Below are 20,769 nucleotides of genomic sequence, written 5' to 3' on the forward strand. Positions count from 1 at the left end.
TTCCTTTGTATATCAATAAGTCTGGGCCGAGCGCTGCGGCCACGGGTTAGGTTAAGTTGAGACACTTTCTGTAAGATCCATGTACAAAATTTATAGGAGGGGGGGCCTAGGGGGGGATCCAAAAATCGTTCTCTAGGAATATACCACAATAAATGAGTACAATGCTCTAAGACATAACCGGCTGTTGACTGTCCTCTTTACAAAACGTAACAATTCTCCCGGCATTTTCTACACAACTGAACATTGAACAATTCCCGCGGAAAATGTTTTACCGCCAAAATGAAACAAGTAAACCGGTTTCAGGATAGACAGGGGTGTTCTTATTTACAAATATTTAGATTTAATTTGGAGATTTTTTAATAAATGTTTCATATTAAAAATTTATGCGAATTTGTAGTAAATATATTGAAGAGTATGATTATTTGGGAAATAGATAAATTTAATTGGTTGAGAAAAGAATTGATGGGAAGATGGTGCTACATCATCGGAACTATAATACCTCAAATTAGAACTACATATAGTCAGACAGGAATAGGAATAGGATCAATATAATTACTATAACTACAGATTTACAGGGGTGTATACTTGGGGAGCAATGGCACTGCTTTTGAGGAAATTATGGTCTAAGGAAATTGATGAACACATTCTGCACTCAAAACACAATTATATACTATAAATATCTCGGGGGCTAGACCATTGGGCGATGGTGTATTTTTGGACCTACGCCCATCCCCTCTACTGCCCATCCGACCTAAAAGCACGTGGTTTTAACAGCTGTGGTAGGTCCGATGCACAGTAGGTCGGATGGGCACGTTAAAAACAGCATATTCCCAGTAAACACAAGTCAGATTTAAAACGTTTGATTTTAGTTTTCAGTAGTTTAAAAAAAACCGTTTTTTATAATACCATTATAAAGTGTCTTAAACAAGTTTTTTTTTAACTAGTGTTTTTTTACACCATTAAAACAAGATTTTTAACCGGTACATTTAAATGGTTTTGTTTAAATTGGTTAAAAACTGCTTTGGATTATACGGGTTTTAAACACTAAGAAATAGACGGATAAAAAACGTGTAGAAATACTCTTTTCAAAGACGTTTGAAGACAAGCCATTAAAAAACGAAAAATGCCCATCAGACCTACGAAAAATGCCCATCCGACCTACAAAAAGTGCCCATCTGACATACGAAATTGATTGGCCGTCCGACAGCTACTATTAATTATTTCTACCCTACCATGCGCTATAGGCATGACAAAAGCTGCTGAATAGGTCGGATGGACAAGAAGATATGCCCATCCGACCTACAGAGCTGTCGTAGGTCAGATGTTGCAGTATGGTCGGATGGGCAGTATAGCGGATGGGCAATAGTCGACGGATGGGCAGTAGAGCGGATCAACATTACCCCATTGGGCGTATGGGCGTATGGTATTTCGTAGTGTACCGTGCGTGACCTTCCTACGCGTGCCTCTTTTTTTTTGGGGGGGGGGCATTATCGGGCTTTGCCCCTCGCCCTCGATGTACGGCCTCCAATCACCTAAATAAAATAAACTGCGGAAAAGTAATATAATTTGGCAATTTTCTGCAGGGTGTCCCAAAACATAGGAATTGACCTGAGAGAGGACTTGGAATTTGGATGTCGTCTTTGATTTCTTACATTTATTGCATGGCAAAGTATAAAAACGGGGCTGTACGTCTTATACGAGCTTTTCGACTTAAGTGATCTAGCTTTTTGTATAACTTAAAAATTGACGGAGATATTTATAGATATAAGAAAATTTTTATTTATTAAATAAATTGAAATTGTACAAATAATTTATCCGTCGGTTTTGAAGATACAAAATGGTAGACCATCATTTAAAATCTCAAGATCAGGCCTTTTCGAGATATTAGATGTTTGAACTGGAATACAACAATAATTGGGTTCATGAAAAAATGCCACATGGATCGAAGACGATATAAAAGTCGTCACTTAATTCCCATGTTTATTGGACACCCTGTAGTGTAACTTGAGTTCATCAAAGTTCAAAAATTAGTTTTATAGAATCTCCCTTTTGCCCTTATTTTTTGATTTTGAAAAAGAAAAATCATGGCCCCGGTCCCAGTATTAATATTTTTTTTTCAGGGAATGGATCATAATTAAAAGGAGTCCTTTATTGGCATTTTGATATGATTTATTTTGTTTACCATGACTTGACATAAGGAAGACATAATATTTTTATGAATGTCCTCTTATACTTCTGTAATAACAAATTTCTTTTCCAAAATCGATTTATTCTAAAATTTTCAACATTTTTTTTAATTCTAAAAAATAAGATATAACTCATTTGTTAAACATTTATATACATGAGTTAACTATTCATTTACGATAATAAGCCTTTAAGTCCAAAACCCCAAAATACATACGTACAGGGTGTCCTAATAAACATGGGAATTAAGTGACGACATTTATATCGCCATACGATCCATGCAGCATTTTTTCATGAACCCAATATTTGCAGTATTCCAATTTAAAGATCTAATTTCAAAATAAAATGGTCTCTCAATTTCCCATTTTATTGGGACACTCTGTACCACATTGTCCAGGGTATACCGCTTAATTTTTTATACACTCCAGGGGTGTCAGCAACCATTTTTCAAATATTTTATTAAGCTTTATCAAATAAAGGTCATGGTTTACCTTTTTTTCTCAAAAACCCTCAGGCATAGATTAATTAAAATAACAGATAGGACACTATATGTCGTCTTTTCAAGGTTTATGTGTGTTCGTTCACAATAACCCTGAGGCAGAAGCCCAACGGTGTTACGCGTAGTCGGCGTAAAAAAGGCACTCTCTCTGTCACGTTCTACATCTAGTGTCCTATCTGTTAATTTATTTAATCTATGTCCACAGGGTTTGCACACAGGATGAGAGGTTAATGACGACCAAAAACGCTTTAAACATGGTCCGGAAGGTGCAGTTGGTCTTCAGCCATAGCTTTAGTATAAGAAAAAGCTAAGAGATGACCCCGGCTACTCAAATACTGTAAAAAATGTACAAATATTAAAAAAAAAAATACTATATTTATGTTTTTTGTTTATAATAAAAATTTTTAAATCCATGGTTTGAAGACAAAGAATGATAGAGACAACGATCATTTTACTTTTTTGAGGGTAGTATTCTGTGTATATCTACAGGGGAAACAATCTGATTATAATTGTGAGAGAATATAATAGTAGAGGATTCAATGAATAAACATGAAACAAGACACATTCTGATACAGAGATAGATAGATAGAGACAGAGGAAATTATTGATAAATACAAAGATATATAGATCAATAAAGATAGATAGATAGATATAGAGTATACGAGGCCGGATTGGCCTCCGAATCAACTGGTGGCTTGTTACAATGCATCTTACAGTGTATACCGTAGATATTATACAGTATGTGAGAATTATGAGATTACACTGAATTTTAAAACATTTGGAGAAATTCTTAATCATAGATTTGATATTATTGGGACTTTGTATTTGTAAACTTAAATTATTAAACAAGTATAATTTAAAATAAATTTAGAATATATTATCTTAAAGCTATAAACATGAATATATTATTAAAATATTGTTAAATTTTTATATCACTTGGTTTATTATGTCTTATTGAATGTAAAATCTGACTTACAAACATGCTTACAATTTATTAGACGTTTCTACTTTTTTAATCTTGACCAGTATCTTGTTTGTTCGTGAGTTTGCAAAAAAAAGTTTAAATATCGGATCAAATTTTTTGGAAAACCTCATATGACCACATGAGAAGGTTAATGTATACCTGTCTCAAAATTTTAACTTTTTTATTTTTTAATTCAACGAGAACGAAATTTGTAGGTTAATTTTGCATGACGAGAAAGTGTTATACATAAAAAAATAAATTTTTGAAATAAATGTTAGATCTTGCAAATATGGGGGATGGATATGAAGATGATTTTGATGACACAACAATGTTTGAAAATAAATCTGGTTTGGCGGAGGTAAAGTAGATATGGTTTGGCGGAGGTAAAGAAAATCTGGTTTGGCGGTGGTAAAGTAAATCTGGTTTGGCGGAGGTAAAGTGAGTCTGGTTTGGCGGAGGTAAAGTAAATCTGGTTTGGCGGAGGTAAAGTAAATCTGGTTTGGCGGAGGTATAGTAAATCAGGTTTGGCGGTGGTAAAATAAATCTGGTTTGGCGGAGGTAAAAAGAGTCTGGTTTGGCGGAGGTAAAGTAAATCTGGTTTGGCGGAGGTAAAGTAAATCTGGTTTGGCGGAGGTAAAATAAATCTGGTTTGGCGGAGTTAAAGTGAATCACATCTTCAAAGTGCATTAATTTTGTTTGCTTTACAAATTACAACTCTATTATAGTTACATTCAGGGTTTTATTCAATTTTTAAGAAACATTTCCCGTTGAAACATGTAGGGTAAAAAAAAGTAGCTTTATTACCCTGCTATTTGAATTTTTAAATTTCACACATAATATTTCCCGCCAGGTGTGAAAATACTTTCATTTTGATCTCAAACAAACTGTGAAACAATAAAAAATTCCTGCAAAAACTGTTCGCACTTAATAATACCCAATATTACAATGACATAAATTTAGACAATCTCTATCAAGCGATTGGAATTTTACAATTTATCACAATTTGACTTTAAATATTTTAGTTGGCAAATCTTCTTAAAATGAAAATGGTTAAAAAGGATACTCCGGAAGTTGAATGGCCAACACCCGAATTCGCTCAAATAGATATTGTACAGTGTGCGCAATCACATCTCGCCAAGTTTGAAATAAACTTCAGCAATGTCTATCCCAGGTTTACACGATTTAAAAAACGTCACCTAATTCCCATGTTTATTGGGGCACCCTGTATATAAAATATGTTTAGGATATGAAGTTCCTTGCAAGCATGCCTGAATTGTGTGATGTTACATTCCTAGTAGGAGATACCAGGTTAAACATTTATTAAATAGGAATGAAGCAGAAAAATTTGATTTATTTTTTCCATCATTATTTTAAAAGCTTTTAGTATATATATAATTTTTAAATATGAATTGTACAAAATTAAAATTATTCGAATATTTTTTTTTTCTTTGGTAGAAACCAATGTTATTGCCTTTTCAAGGATAAAAAGTTTCCAGAGAGAAACAATATTTAAAAAAATACTTATTACGACTAACAAGTTATTGTATTAATTTTAAGAAGTAATAAATCAGGAACAACAAAAAATTTAAAAATTAAACGTTGATATTTACTTCATTCTAAAAATCTAAAATTAGAGTGTCGCATGAAATTATGTCTCCAGTTCCTTTTATACACTGTGATGTAAAGGTTCCAAGCTCTCATGCCAAAATTAATGAGAATTTTCCATTTACTTAAAAAAAACTAAAGCTGAAAGCAAGTGCTTTAAAATTCTGTCATGGATAATGTTTAGGGCTACACAAAAGTATAAGATATTTGAATGTGGTAAAATCAAAGCCAAGGGCGTGTTGCGACACTTCAAAGTCGACCATGTCCTGTGAATTTTAACTTTTCAATCATAGCAGGCTGCAAATCTATGATTTAGAGAACCAGTGTGTGCAGTTAGAGCAGTTTTAGCAGCTAGAAGCAGGTTAAAATTAATATTAAACATTATTATTTTCAAGGTAATTAATCTTAGCTTGACGGGTTATTAAAATCCAAAGAACAAGCAATTCATTTTAATTCTGAAGTAGATTAGCAAGTATGCATTTTGAATATTTGCAAATTTGCAATCTCAAAAGTGCCGCACTCCATTTATTCATTGATTTTATGTGGAAATAACTGGAAAAACATTCTCGTAGCGTATAGTTTTCATTTTACGAACAAGAGAGAAAATTTTGTTGTATTAAAAGATTTGCTCGAGTTCACTGAGATTTTCTAAAAGAATTTTAAAGTAAAGGAAACAAGAACTATGAAGCCAAGCTAAAGAAATTAGAGACCCTTGATTTTGTCAAATTTTGTGCCAGCGTTAACATTGAACACTGTTGACGATGATGTTGATGTTGATGTTGATGTTGATGTTGATGTTGATGTTGATGTTGATGTTGATGTTGATGTTGATGTTGATGTTGATGTTGATGTTGATGTTGATGTTGATGTTGATGTTGATGTTGATGTTGATGTTGATGTTGATGTTGATGTTGATGTTGATGTTGATGTTGATGTTGATGTTGATGTTGATGTTGTGTAGGGTGTTTAAGAAGATGCTGGTGACGAACGTGATGAAGAAAAGGGAACCTACCTACAAGGAGAATAAGTTTAGAGCATTCATTAAGAGAAGTTCTGAACCATTGCTTGGTATGCAGAATACCCATCACCAACACCAGGTACAGTGAGACCTATAAAACAGTGAAAGATGAAGACGACATTTGACATTTGTACTTAATGTTATTTTGTTTCCTTTAGCTAGTCTATATACTCATGCCTACGTCCAAACTAGTCTATACTCATATATACGTCCAAACTAGTCTATACTCATATATACATCCAAACTAGTCTATACTCATATATACGTCCAAACTAGTCTATACTCATACCTACGTCCAAACTAGTATATACTCATATATAAAAAGTAGTAATCTCTGTTCATAACTTTTGAACCCAGCGACTGATTTTGATTCGGGATCATGGTACTCTCCGCTAAAACCCAAAATTTCTTTTAGTCAGTGCTAAGGACAAATCACTGCAGTAGGCATCAAAAGTTTAAAGTGACGGGAATGTCATGGTTCATGGTTTTAAAGTTCTAAGATGTAAGTTGACTTCGTTGCGAAAAAGTTTCCAGGCAAAGCTTGGTTTTCAAGATAATCTATTTTTTAAAAGTAGTCATCTCTGTTTATCTGTTTGATTTTATATCTGATAATATACCCCTCTAGAACAATTTAACTTATATGTTTTAAACGCATAAAAGTAGTGATCTAAATATTAAAAAAGAAATTCGATAATGTCAGGGCTCAGGAGGACATTGATATTTAGACGAAAGGGCATTTATTTACAACAGTTTCTATTGATTTTTTTATTTCAGTAATAGTATAGACTAGATAAAGGGCCTTACATTGCCCGGGGAAAAAAATTTTTTTTTAAAAATTTGAACAAAATAATTTTGAGTTTTTCCACAAAAAATTTCAGCCCAATCTGTCCAGCCGTTCGGCCGACTATACGCAACATATATACGAATGTCTTGTTTTAGTATATAGATTTATCAAATCTTGTTCTGTTAACTCCACTTTAAAAATTTCAAATTTTCATCTTACAAAATTTGATGGACTCTTCAAAATTGAAGATATTAAATAATGAAAATTTAAAACATGGAATTAGATATTTCAAAGAAAACACCATGGTTTAAGAGAAAGGGTTTAGAGATTTTAAACTAGACACCATGGTTTAAGAGAGAGGTTTAGAGATTTTAAACTGAACACCATGGTTTAAGAGAGAGGTTTAGAGATTTTAAACTAAACACAATGGTTTAAGAGAGAGGTTCAGAGATTTTAAACTAAACACAATGGTTTAAGAGAGAGGTTTAGAGATTTTAAACTGAACACCATGGTTTAAGAGAGAGGTTTAGAGATTTTAAACTGAACACCACGGTTTAAGAGAGAGGTTTAGAGATTTTAAACTAAACACCATGGTTTAAGAGAGAGGTTTAGAGATTTTAAACTGAACACCACGGTTTAAGAGGGAGGTTCAGAGATTTTAAACTAAACACCAGGGTTTAAGAGGGAGGTTTAGAGATTTTAAACTGAACACCATGGTTTAAGAGAGAGGTTTAGAGATTTCAAATTCAGGGTGACCAAAAAACCGGGTTTAGCATTTTCAGCGCTAATATTCTTTTAAATTGACTCAAACAAGTGTTATAGCATAAAATTTTTAATATTTTATAGAAGGGATCATACTCGTCCTGAGTAACTTGTTGTCGTCCAATGCTTTAATTTGTTTTGAAAACTATGTCGGATAATCGAAAATTTCTCTGTTAACCACAGCTAAGCAATGTTGTTTAAGAAAAAATTAAACATTTATGTTCATAAATCTAAACCTAGAGCTTTAGGGGTAGAACCTTAAAAAAAAAAGGTTGCAGCAATCCTGGCCCGGGATTTCAAACTACTTTGCATAGACCTAAGGCCATTTTTATTGCATGGTAGCAAATGAAGACCTTTTTGAGAACTAATTAGAAAGAGAAACCTTATAGTAATCAAACTTCTAAGCATATTTAATTTTCTCTGCAATATAGACTTAAAAAGAATTTTTTTTTTGAATACAGAAAACAGAGATTTTTGAATTTTTGACAAAGTTTTACGCCAAACGGAAGCATCAAAAGAAAAAAGTTACTCACAATTCTAAAATCAAAAACTATATACTATAGAACACTTTTTAGGTCATTTTATAGAAATATTTGAACTGAAAAACACTTTTTTGGTCACCCTGTATTTAGACATACCTGTATTTAGATATAAAAAAAACTAATCCTGAAAACGTATCCAACCCCAAAGTAGGAGTTTTGAATGTCGAATTTGTGCTCAAACTCAGGATTTACAGATCTTTAAAAAGTTTAATATGTCTCAAATGAAACCGAAAGACGTTTTCCACAACACTGCATACTCAGTTCAACTACCCTACATAGCCGGTCACTCCCTTTAAAACAAGTTACATATATACACTATACAGTTCTAAAGTCTCATTCTTTGTGAGTAATCCTTCACATTGCTTGTTTGTTTGTTTTTATCCAATAAACGTCAATAAAAACGAATTAGGCATACAAATATACAGATTAGTTGCAGGAATATTTGAAAAGAAAAAGAGAAACAATTCTAATTTTACATTATTTTAGAAGAAAGGACTTCAAAACTCAAATAGTCATCTTTCACCAATTACGGAGGTATTAAATTTAAATCTAGAGATTTAGAAAAGATTTAAAATATTTAAAATAAATTTCTTTCATTAAATTTCAAGTATTAGGATTTTAAAATTTGAAACGAGAAAAGAATACATTAACCTTTAATGAAACTTTATATTCAATAGAAAAACTAAGAATCCTTTTACATCACAAAAATTAAATTAGAATTAATTTTTCTTTTCTATTCTTGTAATTAAATGCGTCTTAAAATATGACCTTTTAAAAAAATCTTTTGTTAGGTTTCTTTGATTTATCTCTACATATGACTGTTTAGTGTAGAAACGCAATTTTAAGTGATTCAAAATTTAAGAGTTGCCTGCTCGATCAGTATTTTTGTTCCTTTATCTATATTTTATACTTTATTTGCTTGAAAAGTGTTTTTTTTTCTGTAAATTTCCGCGTTTGTATCTGCTGCTCAATCGGCAAGGTGCATTTTTGAGATCCCACAATTCGAAATTTTTCATAATTTTTCCAGAGACCAAAAGTTTAGAATGTAATCAGGGTTGTATAATGAAGAATTAATTGTAATTACATTAACAGTCCCTTAGATTTGTGTATATATAAACATTTATATGGATAATGTTGATTATTTGAAAATGTATTGTAGGGAGGACAGCAGCATCAAACATTGATAATAGAAGAGTTTGAGCCTGATGTGTTTAGACAGCTAATAGGTAATCCATAAAGGGAGTGTGCGAAAAAATGAGAAAAATATTATTTTGAATTTGTACATGAGTAAAAAAATTCTCGGTTTTAAAGGACTTTTTACGATTTTATATTTAAAAGTAATAAGTATCTACCTATTTATTGGCTTTATTTTTCAAAAACGTAAAGTGTAAATATGTAATATTCAAAAACGTAAAGTGTAAGTATGTAATATTCAAAAACACTTACTTTAACTTTCAAACTTTCCATATTTGCTGATTATTTCCTGGAATAATTTAAAAATAATTTTACACTTCATTAGAACATCTTTTTTTTAATTACTTAAAGGGAGTGTCTGGCTAGACATAGTAGTTGAGCTGAGAGTGCAGAGTAAAAGCACAAAATCGATCTTTAAAATCCTCCCGGACCTCCCTCCAACCGTGCCACAACCTGCTTTTCAATACTGCACTCTTAGCTCAAATACCATGTCTAACTAGACACTCCCTTTAATGGAGTGAAATATTCTTATCATTTTTTGTTCCAGAATATATTCACACTGGGTGTGTTACTCTTCAACCTCGGACTCTGTTAGGTAATTAAAGGGACTGTAAACATAATTTCAAGTGAACCTGCTGTTAGGTAATTAAAGGGACTGTAAACATAATTTCAAGGGAACCTTCTTTACAGATTGGCATGTAAGATTCGCAACGATGTTTGATTCTATTTTTAAAAGTATTAAATCAGAAAAGTTCCTTTGTTGTTTCTGCAGCATAAATCCTCAAATTAGTTTTAGAAATCACAGTTAAAAATATCAATTTTCAGATTAAAACACAAAGATGTCTTCATAATATTTGTTAAAGGGATTTTTGAAGTTTGGAACTCCAAAATTTATACAATTCACTTAGAGGTTCACTTGGAATATTGTCTTGGATGGTCCCTTGCAGTTTTTAACCTTTAAAGCCTGTTATTTCTGTTTTTGACAATTTCAACACTGATATGCGCGCAGGTGTGATGAATGCCGCGGATTACTATGGTTTAGATGAACTCAAATGCGCATGCTCAGGATTCATTCAGGTAAAACCTTTATTAATATTTTATTCAATACAAGCATGGGAACCCAGCCCTGCCAAGGTACTCAAGGTTATTCCCGCCGTTTATACCTGTACTTGAACGGTTTTACGGTTTACTTCGCAATTAAAGTCTTCCCACTCAATTAAGAATCTCAAAACCAAACTTAGAACATTCCTGTGGGTCTCCCGAGTTCCCCAATTAAAATTTGAGGCAAATCGGTCCAGGGGTTCCTGAGTTATGATCGGACAAAATAACAGACAATCAGAGATTTCAACTTTTTCTATAAAGATTTTAGGTTCAATACTTACTAATAGCAAACATATTAGATATAGAAAAACAATCAGTTTTAAAATATTCACTTTTAAATTGAACAAAAAGCTGGATTAAAATTACACAGGGTATCCACAAAGAATGATCGACTGTAGAAGTGACAACAGAAACTCTTAGACGATCTGAAAGTAGAATTTTGTCTTTTGCCTTGAATAAAATTTTTAAGAAATATACTGAAAAAAATAGTTTACACTTGCTTTGAATTAAAAATGAAAGAAAAACACCTTTAATAAATTCCGTACAGTCGTCTCTGAAGTCCCTTTCTTTGGGTTTAGTATGAGCAGGCACCGTACATGAGTAAGGGAGATACTTAAACAACAACATGAGAATAGTCTGAGTCTGCAAGCCATGAGATAATGCTCAGTTTTGGTTACCCACGAAGGAGAGTTCAATGACGACCTTAAACTTATTAAAAAATAAAAAAAATTGAAAAAAATAATAATTTTTTTAGCCTATAACACCCCCCGGCCACCCATGAGTATCCACAAAAAGATCAGCCCTATCGGTCCTTTAGTTTGGCCAGCTATAGGCAACATATATATATAGGAACTTCTTGTTTTATTATATAGATTAAGATTCAAGATTGAATTGTGTCTTAGACCTTAAATAAAGCCTTTAAATGAAAAACTAGGAAAAGATTCAAGGAACAAGGAATCATGAATAATAAAATTAGTTTGCAAAATTCCGAATCAGTTTTTTTGTCAGTTAATGATCTTACCATTTTAGTTCAGTTTATTTGTATTTCAATGTTGTATTACTGTGGACACTGTGTAGTCAGTTTATTTGTACTTCAGTGTTGTATTACTTTGCACACTGTGTAGTCAGTTTATTTGTATTTCATTGTTGTATTACTGTGGACACTGTGTAGTCAGTTTATTTGTACTTCAGTGTTGTATTACTGTGGACACTGTGTAGTCAGTTTATTTGTACTCCAGTGTTGTATTACTGTGTATACTCTGTGTAGTCAGTTTATTTGTATTTCAGTGTTGTATTACTGTGTATACTCTATGTAGTCAGTTTATCTGTATTTCAGTGTTGTATTACTGTGGACACTGTGTAGTGTGTAGTCAGTTTATTTGTATTTCAGTGTTGTATTACTGTGGACACTGCGTTGTCAGTTTATTTGTATTTCAGTGTTGTATTACTGTGGACACTGTGTTGTCAGTTTATTTGTATTACATTGTTGTATTACTGTGGACACCATGTGTAGTCAGTTTATTTGTACTTCAGTGTTGTATTACTGTTTATACTCTGTGTAGTCAGTTTATTTGTATTTCAGTGTTGTATTACTGTGGACACTGTGTTGTCAGTTTATTTGTATTTCAGTGTTGTATTACTGTTGACACTGTGTGTGCCCTTCTGGCAACTGCAGAAAGATATATACAATACAAATGCACAAAATTTCTCATTCAGAAGGTAAGGAATTCTTTTTGAAAAGAAGAAAAATATTTTATTTAAAATAATTTTGACTAAGTAGAAGTTTGATAAACAAACATGTTGTTTTTTAGTTATACATACTTAATGAGTTATAAGAATTAAGAGGTAGCAGCATAAGACTTAGAATTAATTAATCTTAATATTTTAAATCTTAATGATAGAAATAAATCTCAAAAACTTGAAAGGGTTAACCCAGATGAAAAAATACCTTTAAGAAAAATGTTGACTAAAACCAATAGAGATAGAGTTTATATACCCCCCCCCCCACCTTCTCCCCATTTCCTGCCTGGGCTCTGGGCTAGCTGGAACCCCCTCCCCTTGTAAGTAAGCATACTGCTATGAATGCATTTTAATAAATATTCCGTCGTTGAGGTCCCTGTGTCTGCAAGAAAGCTGAGGCAAAAGCCCAAAGGAGTTATGCGCATGCTGCGTTGAATGACAAGACAGAGAGAGAGCATGCGCGTATTTCCTTTGGGTTTCTACCTCAGGGTTATTGTGAACAAATTAACCCCTATTTCTTGAAAAGACGACAACTAGTGTTCTATCTGTTTTGTTATTAATCTGTGATAACTATCTTTAAGGTTCTGGAATTTGTAGATGATCATGGAAATGAGGTAACGTAACTTTAGATTTAATTATATCTTTTAACAAATAAGAAATTCAAATTGACGACCATTTAATTTATAATTCTTTTCATCTCTTATTTTTATAATTTAACATCTTTTGATATTTTCTCAACTGATTTTAGAAATTTAAATTAAAAATTTCAGAGAAATTAAGTTTTCTGATAAAATATTGAAAAGAAACAAAAAATAGATTTTTGAATCTAATATTTTATGAAACTATATTAGACACTTTACCATTTATACTCGGTTCATGGTAAAAATTCCCTAAAATGTATCATTGTGCTACAATAAAGATTATTTGGTTTCCTAAAAATTTAAGAAGTCCATGATGGCAATTTTGAAATTTTTCCGATAATTCAATGCATGAGACGATCATATCTTTAGAAATATTTTTTTCAGTGTTTTGTACATAGATTATCATTTTTCAGAAGAATTTATTTCAATCACTTTGTTTTTTGAAAACAACCAAAAAAAGGCTGAAACATTATAAATTTCGAAGGAAATATCGGAATATTCAACAAACTTAAGTTGGATTTTCAGTTCCTTATTTTATTTCCACTTTTTATCTGATCAATGATGTGAAAATTATTGTCGTTTTTTTGATTTAAAATTGTAGAATTTTTATCATTCAAATTTGTTTTCCTGCAGAGAAATGCGCAACTCACTTTTTCAGAGAACCCTCAGTTTTTAAAATTAAAGCATAATACCTAATTCATTCTTATTCCGACAAAACTTTAAAGGGTACCGTTGTGAACCGGCCATCTTTGCATGCGGGGTAATTTGAAATTTCGCTTACAGTCCCTTTAATTGCGACCTTTTTTTCTGTGCTTTATCTGTGACCTTTTTTGTTTCCATTTTTCCGCACCCTGTTTTGTTTTCATTTCCTCTATTTTTTATTTTTTGTTTTTTAATTTTTTTTAACTTGCGACCTTTTTTGTTTTCATTTGTCTGCGGTTTTTCTTTCAAATTCAGTTTTTATCCTTTCATCTTTCCATCTTCTTTTCATCTACCTTCCATCATCCTTTCATCTACCTTCCGTCTTCCTTTCATCTACCTTCCATCTTCCTTTCATCTACCTTCCGTCTTCCTTTCATCTACCTTCCATCTTCCTTTCATCTACCTTCCATCTTCCTTTCATCTACCTTCCATCTTCCTTTCATCTACTGACTTCTTGTTTCTTTTCATTTACCGCCTTTTTATTCCTTGCACCTTTTTATCTTTTAATACCTGTTTTTAGTTTTTTCAAAATGAGCAGAAATATATTTACAAAGTTAAAATGAATAAATAGAATAATTATATTGTCCAAGGTTCTGAACCTTGGTTCCTTTGCAACACTACCCCAGCATGTTGTCCGACTGATTATGGCCCGGGATGAACTCAAGGCAGATGAATTCTCAAAATTTCAGGTTAACAAAGGAATTAATTGATTACTCGCCTCAACCTCTATTCAGCCAATTTTTGTATAATTTACGTCAAACTAAAGTAAATCAAACGTAAGATTAAAATCTTATATGTTTTGAATTATAACTTCTTTAATGAGCTATTGAGAAAAACAAAGATGTTTTGAATTCTTAAATAAATTTGGTTGTTTTATACTTGCGCGTAAAATCAAAACAAGGGGAGCTACGATGACACACAGTCATAACAGAAATGTCGCATAAACTTTGCCCGGTTCCATCTGAATAGTTTGGTGTAAATTTTCGTCTGATTGTCTATTACTTCTCATGTTTAAACTCATATTTTAACTCATAGATTGAAATATTTAAAGCCTCCAAACTCAGGTTACTAAAATATAAGATATAACCAATTAGAATATGAATCAAGTAATCAGTTTCTTGAAATGTTCAGTGTTCGAATTTTAAGATTTATTTATTCAAAATATCGGACCAACAAACAAGTACTCATGCCAAATATATATTAAAGGTATGTGCATAAAGATAAAATAAAAAAAGTTTGTTAATATTTACAGGCTGCATTGATGTGGAGTAAAAAGTACTGTGACACCAATGGCATAGGATTAAGAGAGGTTGGTGTCAAATTGTCGAAACTAAATTAATTTGGATGCATTTGTTGATTTAAACGTTTGTGTTTTAAAAATTTAAAGTTTACATGAACTTTATGAAATTAAATTTTATTCCATTTTAATCAAATCTAAAATTTAGTAAACCTTTGCAAAACTCTGAAAGAACCTGTCAAATCTTTCCCTGGAATGTTTAGAAAGATGAAAATTTCACTGTATGATAATTGAAGGACTGCAGTATGATTTGGTGAATCATATTGACGTACTAAGCCTAGGGGTGTCAGAAATGATTTTTTTTGCATTTTTTGAAAACGTCCTATAAACCTAAAAAAGTTTAATTTTGATAAAACTTTTTGTTCTGGATGATTGCAAATATCTATCTAAAACTTTCTTAAACCGGCACACAAATGAAAATAATGCAAGACTAGAGTAAAGTGCAGCCCAGAAAAACTTCTTTAAGTTCTAAATATTTTTGTTCAAAATAAAAATTCTGTTTGGTTCGGCAACTTTTTTTTTGCAGAATCTTTCCTACTTTCTGAAAGGTTTTACATCGGTATGTTTAAGGATATCTACTCTATATAAAGCAATGTTTATTAATACTTATTTTGACTCTAACTCCTAACTAAATGAATATAGAAAAAATATGCCGGTTTAAGAAAGTTTTAGATAGATATTTGCAATCATCCAGAACAAAAAGTTTTATCAAAAATTAAACTTTAAAAGTTTTATAGAAGTTTTTAAAAATATGCAAAAAAAATCATTTCTGACACCCCTAGGCCTCTTAGTACGCCAATATAATTCACCAAAACCATACTCCAGTCCTTCAATTACCATACAGGGAAATTTTCATCTTTCTAAACATCACAGGGAAAGATTTGACAGGTTCTTTAATTAATAATAACATAATCTTAAATAATATAAAAGTTGCACATTCACTAAAACCACATCTATCATCTTCAAATATTCCACCAACTGTTCAATATACAATATTTCTCCATTCTTGTCTAAAAATTTCCGCTATTTTTTGTTGTGAATTCCCGCCATTAATTCTTAAAAAAATCCCGCCATTAATTCTTAAAAAATTTCCGCCATTTTTATTTTAGATTCTGAATACATTTCTTGAGTACATTCAGTTCCATATGATTCCTGCCAATATACTAATGCAGGAAATACATCCTCTTGGGCTTGTTCCGCATAGGTATATTTTCAAATCAAACATTTTACAATATAGCATTAATTGATCCAAATTTCTAAATACCCTCCCAAAAAATAATAACGAAAAGGTTAATATTTTGAAATAATCAAGCCGGGCTTTTCTTACAGGATTTCATTTTAAGAGGAAACTTAGCTCCAAGCAAATACAATACTACAATAGATGGCAACGTAGAATTTGTACACTCTCAGTAAGTGATACTTTTAGAATAAAGTTCTTATCTTACAGTAAAAATAAGTGCGTTCTTTATTTTCTGTTTTTACACTTTTTATTAAATCTTTGTAAACATGTCAACTAATAATGTGAGAAAATTTCGTTTTCGTTGTTATATTTGACACGCGTAACGTCGTGTATAAAATGGTCCATTTCTCTGTTGCCACCTATTGTACTTGATAATCTATTTCTCTGTTGCCACCTATTGTACTTGATAATCTATTTCTCTGTTGCCACCTATTGTACTTGATAATCTATTTGCAGCTTCAAGAAAGATTTTACGACTGAAATAATTTGAAATAAACTATATGATAGATAAGGGGCGTATTCAGAAATTTTTCAAGGGGGGCGCTTACATTTTGTTTTCTTTTTGGTGGGGGCTGAGCCCCTATAGCCCCCCCCCCCCTGAAAAACGACTCTGATATACATCGAAATTATCATCTCATAAATACACATCTTACACAGAATATTTTTAGTATAATAATGACAGCCCTGGCTTACCAAGCTGACCCTACCAGCGTAACAATCAAGATATCTCCACTAAAAGTTAAACCGGTAAATAAAAATATCTATTTTCTTTAATGATTTTTATTCAACTCTAAATGATAATTGATAAATAAGTGCCTCAATATGACAAGTCTACATCCTTTTACCATTTGCAAATTTAGTACAGTTAGAACCTGAAAACTGCAAAGTTTAGTCTCAAGTTATGATTTGAAATAGTCCCATGAAAATGAGACAAAGCAATTGTGCAGTGCACAAAGACTAGGGTTTCTAACGCAAGAGGATTTTACTTGCGCGCAATTGCGAGACCTTGCGCGCAAATAAACGCAACAGAATTGCGCGCTATAGCGCGCAATTCCGTCCAACTTTCTATGCGTTGTCTTTCAATTTTTTGATAAAATTCAATTTAAACCTTATGGCACGCAATAAATGCATTTAATTATTGTGCAGTTCCTTTCAACAACAAAATATTCAATTTAAACTTTGGCAGTGGCATACCATAAACTGAACTTCACTAACAGTTCAGTCTCAAATGCTAAGAAAATTGAATTTAAAAATAATATTTTGTTTTATAATATTCCTTTGCAGCATGATAACCAGAAAAATCTGGCATAGGAAGACGACAGTTTAGACTCAAGCAGACCCATGTAACTGGATAAGTGATTTAATAAGTTACTAAGTAATTTTGTTCGACTTGTAACTATAATATTAAATACACTGTGATGTTGTCTTTCTGTACCATAGTTTTCTGGTTCTCACTGTAGCAAAATATCTAATTTTGATAAAACAAACCTTACAATTTTAACCAAAAACATTTCCATTTTAACGTTTATCAAATGTTAACAAATGAAAAATGTATCATATTAAATTGTTAATTAGTAGCTTAACCACAAGAAACTTTAAAATTTGAAAACTGTTGAAACAAGTGACAATCGGGCCTTGATTATTTTAAAATCAATAGAGATATTTAATTCCATTCTTGTATCTGCTGCATAAATTTGTAAGTCGAACATTTTAAATTATTGATTTTCAGATATGAAACCAATTCCGATGCACGCAATTCCGCGCAATTCCGCGCAATTCCACGCAATTCCGCGAATATTTAATTGCTTCCTTTTTCGCAATTACAGCGCAATTGCGCGCAATGAAATGACGCAAGCGGAAGCAATTGCGCGCAACAGAATTCCGATTGGAAACCCTAACAAAGATCAACTTTTAAACTGCTTGTTAAAAACCATTTGCTTCCTAAATCTTGGTTGAATGTCGTCTTTCTAGTCCGCAGGTTTTTGTTTCTCACTACAGCAGATTTCATAAAGTTTTCAAGATGAATATTTTCAAATTTTGTACAGTCCTATTCTAAATAACCCGGAATAATAAAAATTGATGGATACCTTCAAAGCCGTCCTTGATATTAGAAATAGCTTAGTAATCTGATTTAGCAATATTATTATATGAAAAAATAATCACAAAATATCCCTAATTCTGCATTTACAAATTGTGGTCTGCCATGTTTTTGCTCTTAAAAATACCAGAGATATTAAAAATTTTCTTCAAATTTCAATTTATTAAATAAAACCATAAAATGTCTCATTCTGAATGAAATCTTTCATGTCTCCGGTAATTATGAAAGCACAAAAATTGCAGACCTCATTTTAGAAATGGCAGGACTAGTGCTATTATTTGATTATTATTTGATTAACAAAATATTGCTGTAATAGGGTTACATATACGTTAAATGCCGCAAACTATTTTTTAGGTCAAAGACGATGTTTAAATCATCAATCAATTTATATTTTTCAGGTTTATATATAGAACAGGAAGCTGTAAACAAATTCATTTTTTTCAGCAGCGATCATTTGGTATGAGCGGACACCGTACCTCGTCAGTGCAAAGCAGTTCGTTGGATCCGTAAGATGTCTTTAATTATCTTTTATATTCAATTTCTTTATATTTATTAAAACATTATTTCAGACGATACAGTTCCAACACAACATTGTCCTCGACCAATTCCACGTGTTCAACTGAGAACAGATCCTCTCATTGATGTCTCATCTATATACTGACTCAAGAAACCTTTATCTATATTCCATTGATATCTCATCTATATACTGACTCAAGAAACCATTTTCTATATTCCATTGATATCTCATCTATATACTGAATCAAGAAACCTCTATCTATATTTCATTGATATCTCATCTATATACTGAATCAAGAAACCTCTATCTGTATTCCATTGATATCTCATCTATATACTGAATCAAGAAACCTCTATCTATATTTCATTGATATCTCATCTATATACTGAATCAAGAAACCTCTATCTGTATTCCATTGATATCTCATCTATATACTGAATCAAGAAACCTCTATCTATATTTCCATTGATATCTCATCTATATACTGACTCAAAAAACCTCTATCTATATTTCCATCTCATCCATACACTGAATCAAGAAACCTTAATCTATATTCCATTGATATCTCATCTTTATACTGAATCAAGAAACCTTTATCTATATTCCAATGAATCATCCATAAACTGAATCCAGAAACCTTTATCTATATTCCCATTGATATCTCATCTATATACTGACTCAAGAAACCTCTATCTATATTCCCATTGATATCTCATCTTTATACTGACTCAAGAAACCTTTATCTATATTCCATTGATATCTCATCTATATACTGACTCAAGAAACCTCTATCTATATTCCCATTGATATCTCATCTTTATACTGACTCAAGAAACCTCTATCTATATTCTCATTGATATCTCATCTTTATACTGACTCAAGAAACCTCTATCTATATTCCCATTGCTATTTCATCTTTATACTGACTCAAGAAACCTTTATCTATATTCCATTGATATCTCATCTTTATACTGAATCTAGAAACCTTTATCTATGTTCCAATGGATCATCCATAAACTGAATCCAGAAACCTCTATCTATATTCCCATTGATATCACATCTTTATACTGACTCAAGAAACCTCTACCTATACTCCCATTGCTTTCTCATCTTTATACTGACTCAAGAAACCTATATCTATTTTCCATTGATATCTCATCCATATACTGAATATATAACTCAGTCCAAAATCTTGCCTAAACCCAATTTAAGCCTCGAATGTTCAATTTACGGGGTTCAGAAGAAGATTTATGAGGTTCGGATGCAGATCTGTGGGGTTCGGACATATATATATGCATTTGGAAACGAGATCTTGTTCTTTTGAGTCAATTTTAGGGACGGTTAGACAACAAAAATTCAAAGCTTTGGTTTGACTTTTAACACTTTAGTAAAATAAACCTGGAAATCATTTCATCTGAACTTTAAGAATAAAATTAAAGTCTATTACAATTAATGTGTCAATATATGAAGAGAAAAAACATTAAAATAAAGACTGAAGAACCTAACATTTTCATGTCAATTATTTGTCATTAAATAAAAATGTAAAGAAAATTAACTAAAAAAGTTATGTCTAGATAAAAAAGAAATGAGATTTATATTCTCTTTAGCATTGTTCGTCACATATTATCCTATTTAGAATAATAATGAAAACATCTTCATGCAATTTTTTTGCGAAGCGCACCTGCATTTATTACATATAAGATCAAAAATCAAATTGAATGGGACAAAAAATTGATTGATTCATCCGTGGCATAAAAATGACCAATATACAGGGTGTCCCACTAAACATGACATTTAATAAATCGTTTTTTTAGCTAAAAAATCTTTTGCTTCATTATCTTTTTCTTTGAAATCAATTTTAATATAACATGACTCCCACAG

At 31.7% G+C, this 20,769-nt stretch overlaps 2 protein-coding genes across 6 annotated transcripts in view; one reads left to right on the top strand and one right to left on the bottom strand.

Moving 5' to 3' along the window:
* The window catches only part of LOC111703885 (proliferating cell nuclear antigen), a 22,488-nt gene extending 11,435 nt beyond the window's left edge, over positions 1-11,053 (bottom strand). For both annotated transcript variants that reach the window (XM_023475969.1, XM_023475970.1), the window contains exons 1-2: positions 11,047-11,053; positions 9,984-9,987 (exon numbers count right to left, since the gene is read on the bottom strand). The gene's annotated coding sequence lies outside the window, so the exon portion shown is untranslated. The remainder of the gene's footprint in view (positions 1-9,983; positions 9,988-11,046) is intronic.
* On the top strand, positions 3,906-19,403 carry LOC111703883 (serine-enriched protein). 4 transcript variants are annotated; one of them, XM_023475966.1, is made up of 17 exons: positions 3,922-3,994; positions 4,295-4,305; positions 4,891-4,955; positions 5,569-5,613; positions 6,214-6,349; positions 8,845-8,892; positions 9,518-9,584; positions 10,100-10,147; positions 10,562-10,629; positions 12,283-12,372; positions 12,975-13,007; positions 14,327-14,425; positions 14,989-15,045; positions 16,143-16,237; positions 16,942-17,020; positions 18,816-18,877; positions 18,941-19,403. In XM_023475966.1, exons 1-17 carry the CDS (start codon positions 3,937-3,939, stop codon positions 19,011-19,013), a joined length of 1,134 nt encoding a protein of 377 aa, XP_023331734.1. In that variant the 5' UTR covers positions 3,922-3,936; the 3' UTR covers positions 19,014-19,403. The 4 variants fall into 4 exon arrangements, with proteins under 4 accessions (XP_023331733.1, XP_023331735.1, XP_023331736.1 ...); XM_023475965.1 differs by lacking the exon at positions 4,295-4,305 and having other exon boundaries at positions 3,906-4,005; XM_023475967.1 differs by lacking the exon at positions 4,295-4,305 and having other exon boundaries at positions 3,906-4,005; positions 18,819-18,877.
* Positions 19,404-20,769: the final 1,366 nt, after the last annotated feature.

This window comes from Eurytemora carolleeae, unplaced genomic scaffold (genome assembly GCF_000591075.1).
Source record: "Eurytemora carolleeae unplaced genomic scaffold, Eaff_2.0 scaffold401, whole genome shotgun sequence".
NCBI lineage: Eukaryota > Metazoa > Arthropoda > Copepoda > Calanoida > Temoridae > Eurytemora > Eurytemora carolleeae.

Excerpts from the sequence above, each read along its gene's own strand:
- LOC111703883 (XM_023475965.1), top strand. The coding sequence starts at position 3,919 with ATGTTAGATCTTGCAAATATGGGGGATGGATATGAAGATGATTTTGAT. Across the intron at positions 10,148-10,561 it reads TCAACCTCGGACTCTGTTAG|GTGTGATGAATGCCGCGGAT; the intron begins GTAATTAAAGGG and ends ATATGCGCGCAG. Across the intron at positions 10,630-12,282 it reads CATGCTCAGGATTCATTCAG|TGTTGTATTACTGTTGACAC; the intron begins GTAAAACCTTTA and ends TTTGTATTTCAG.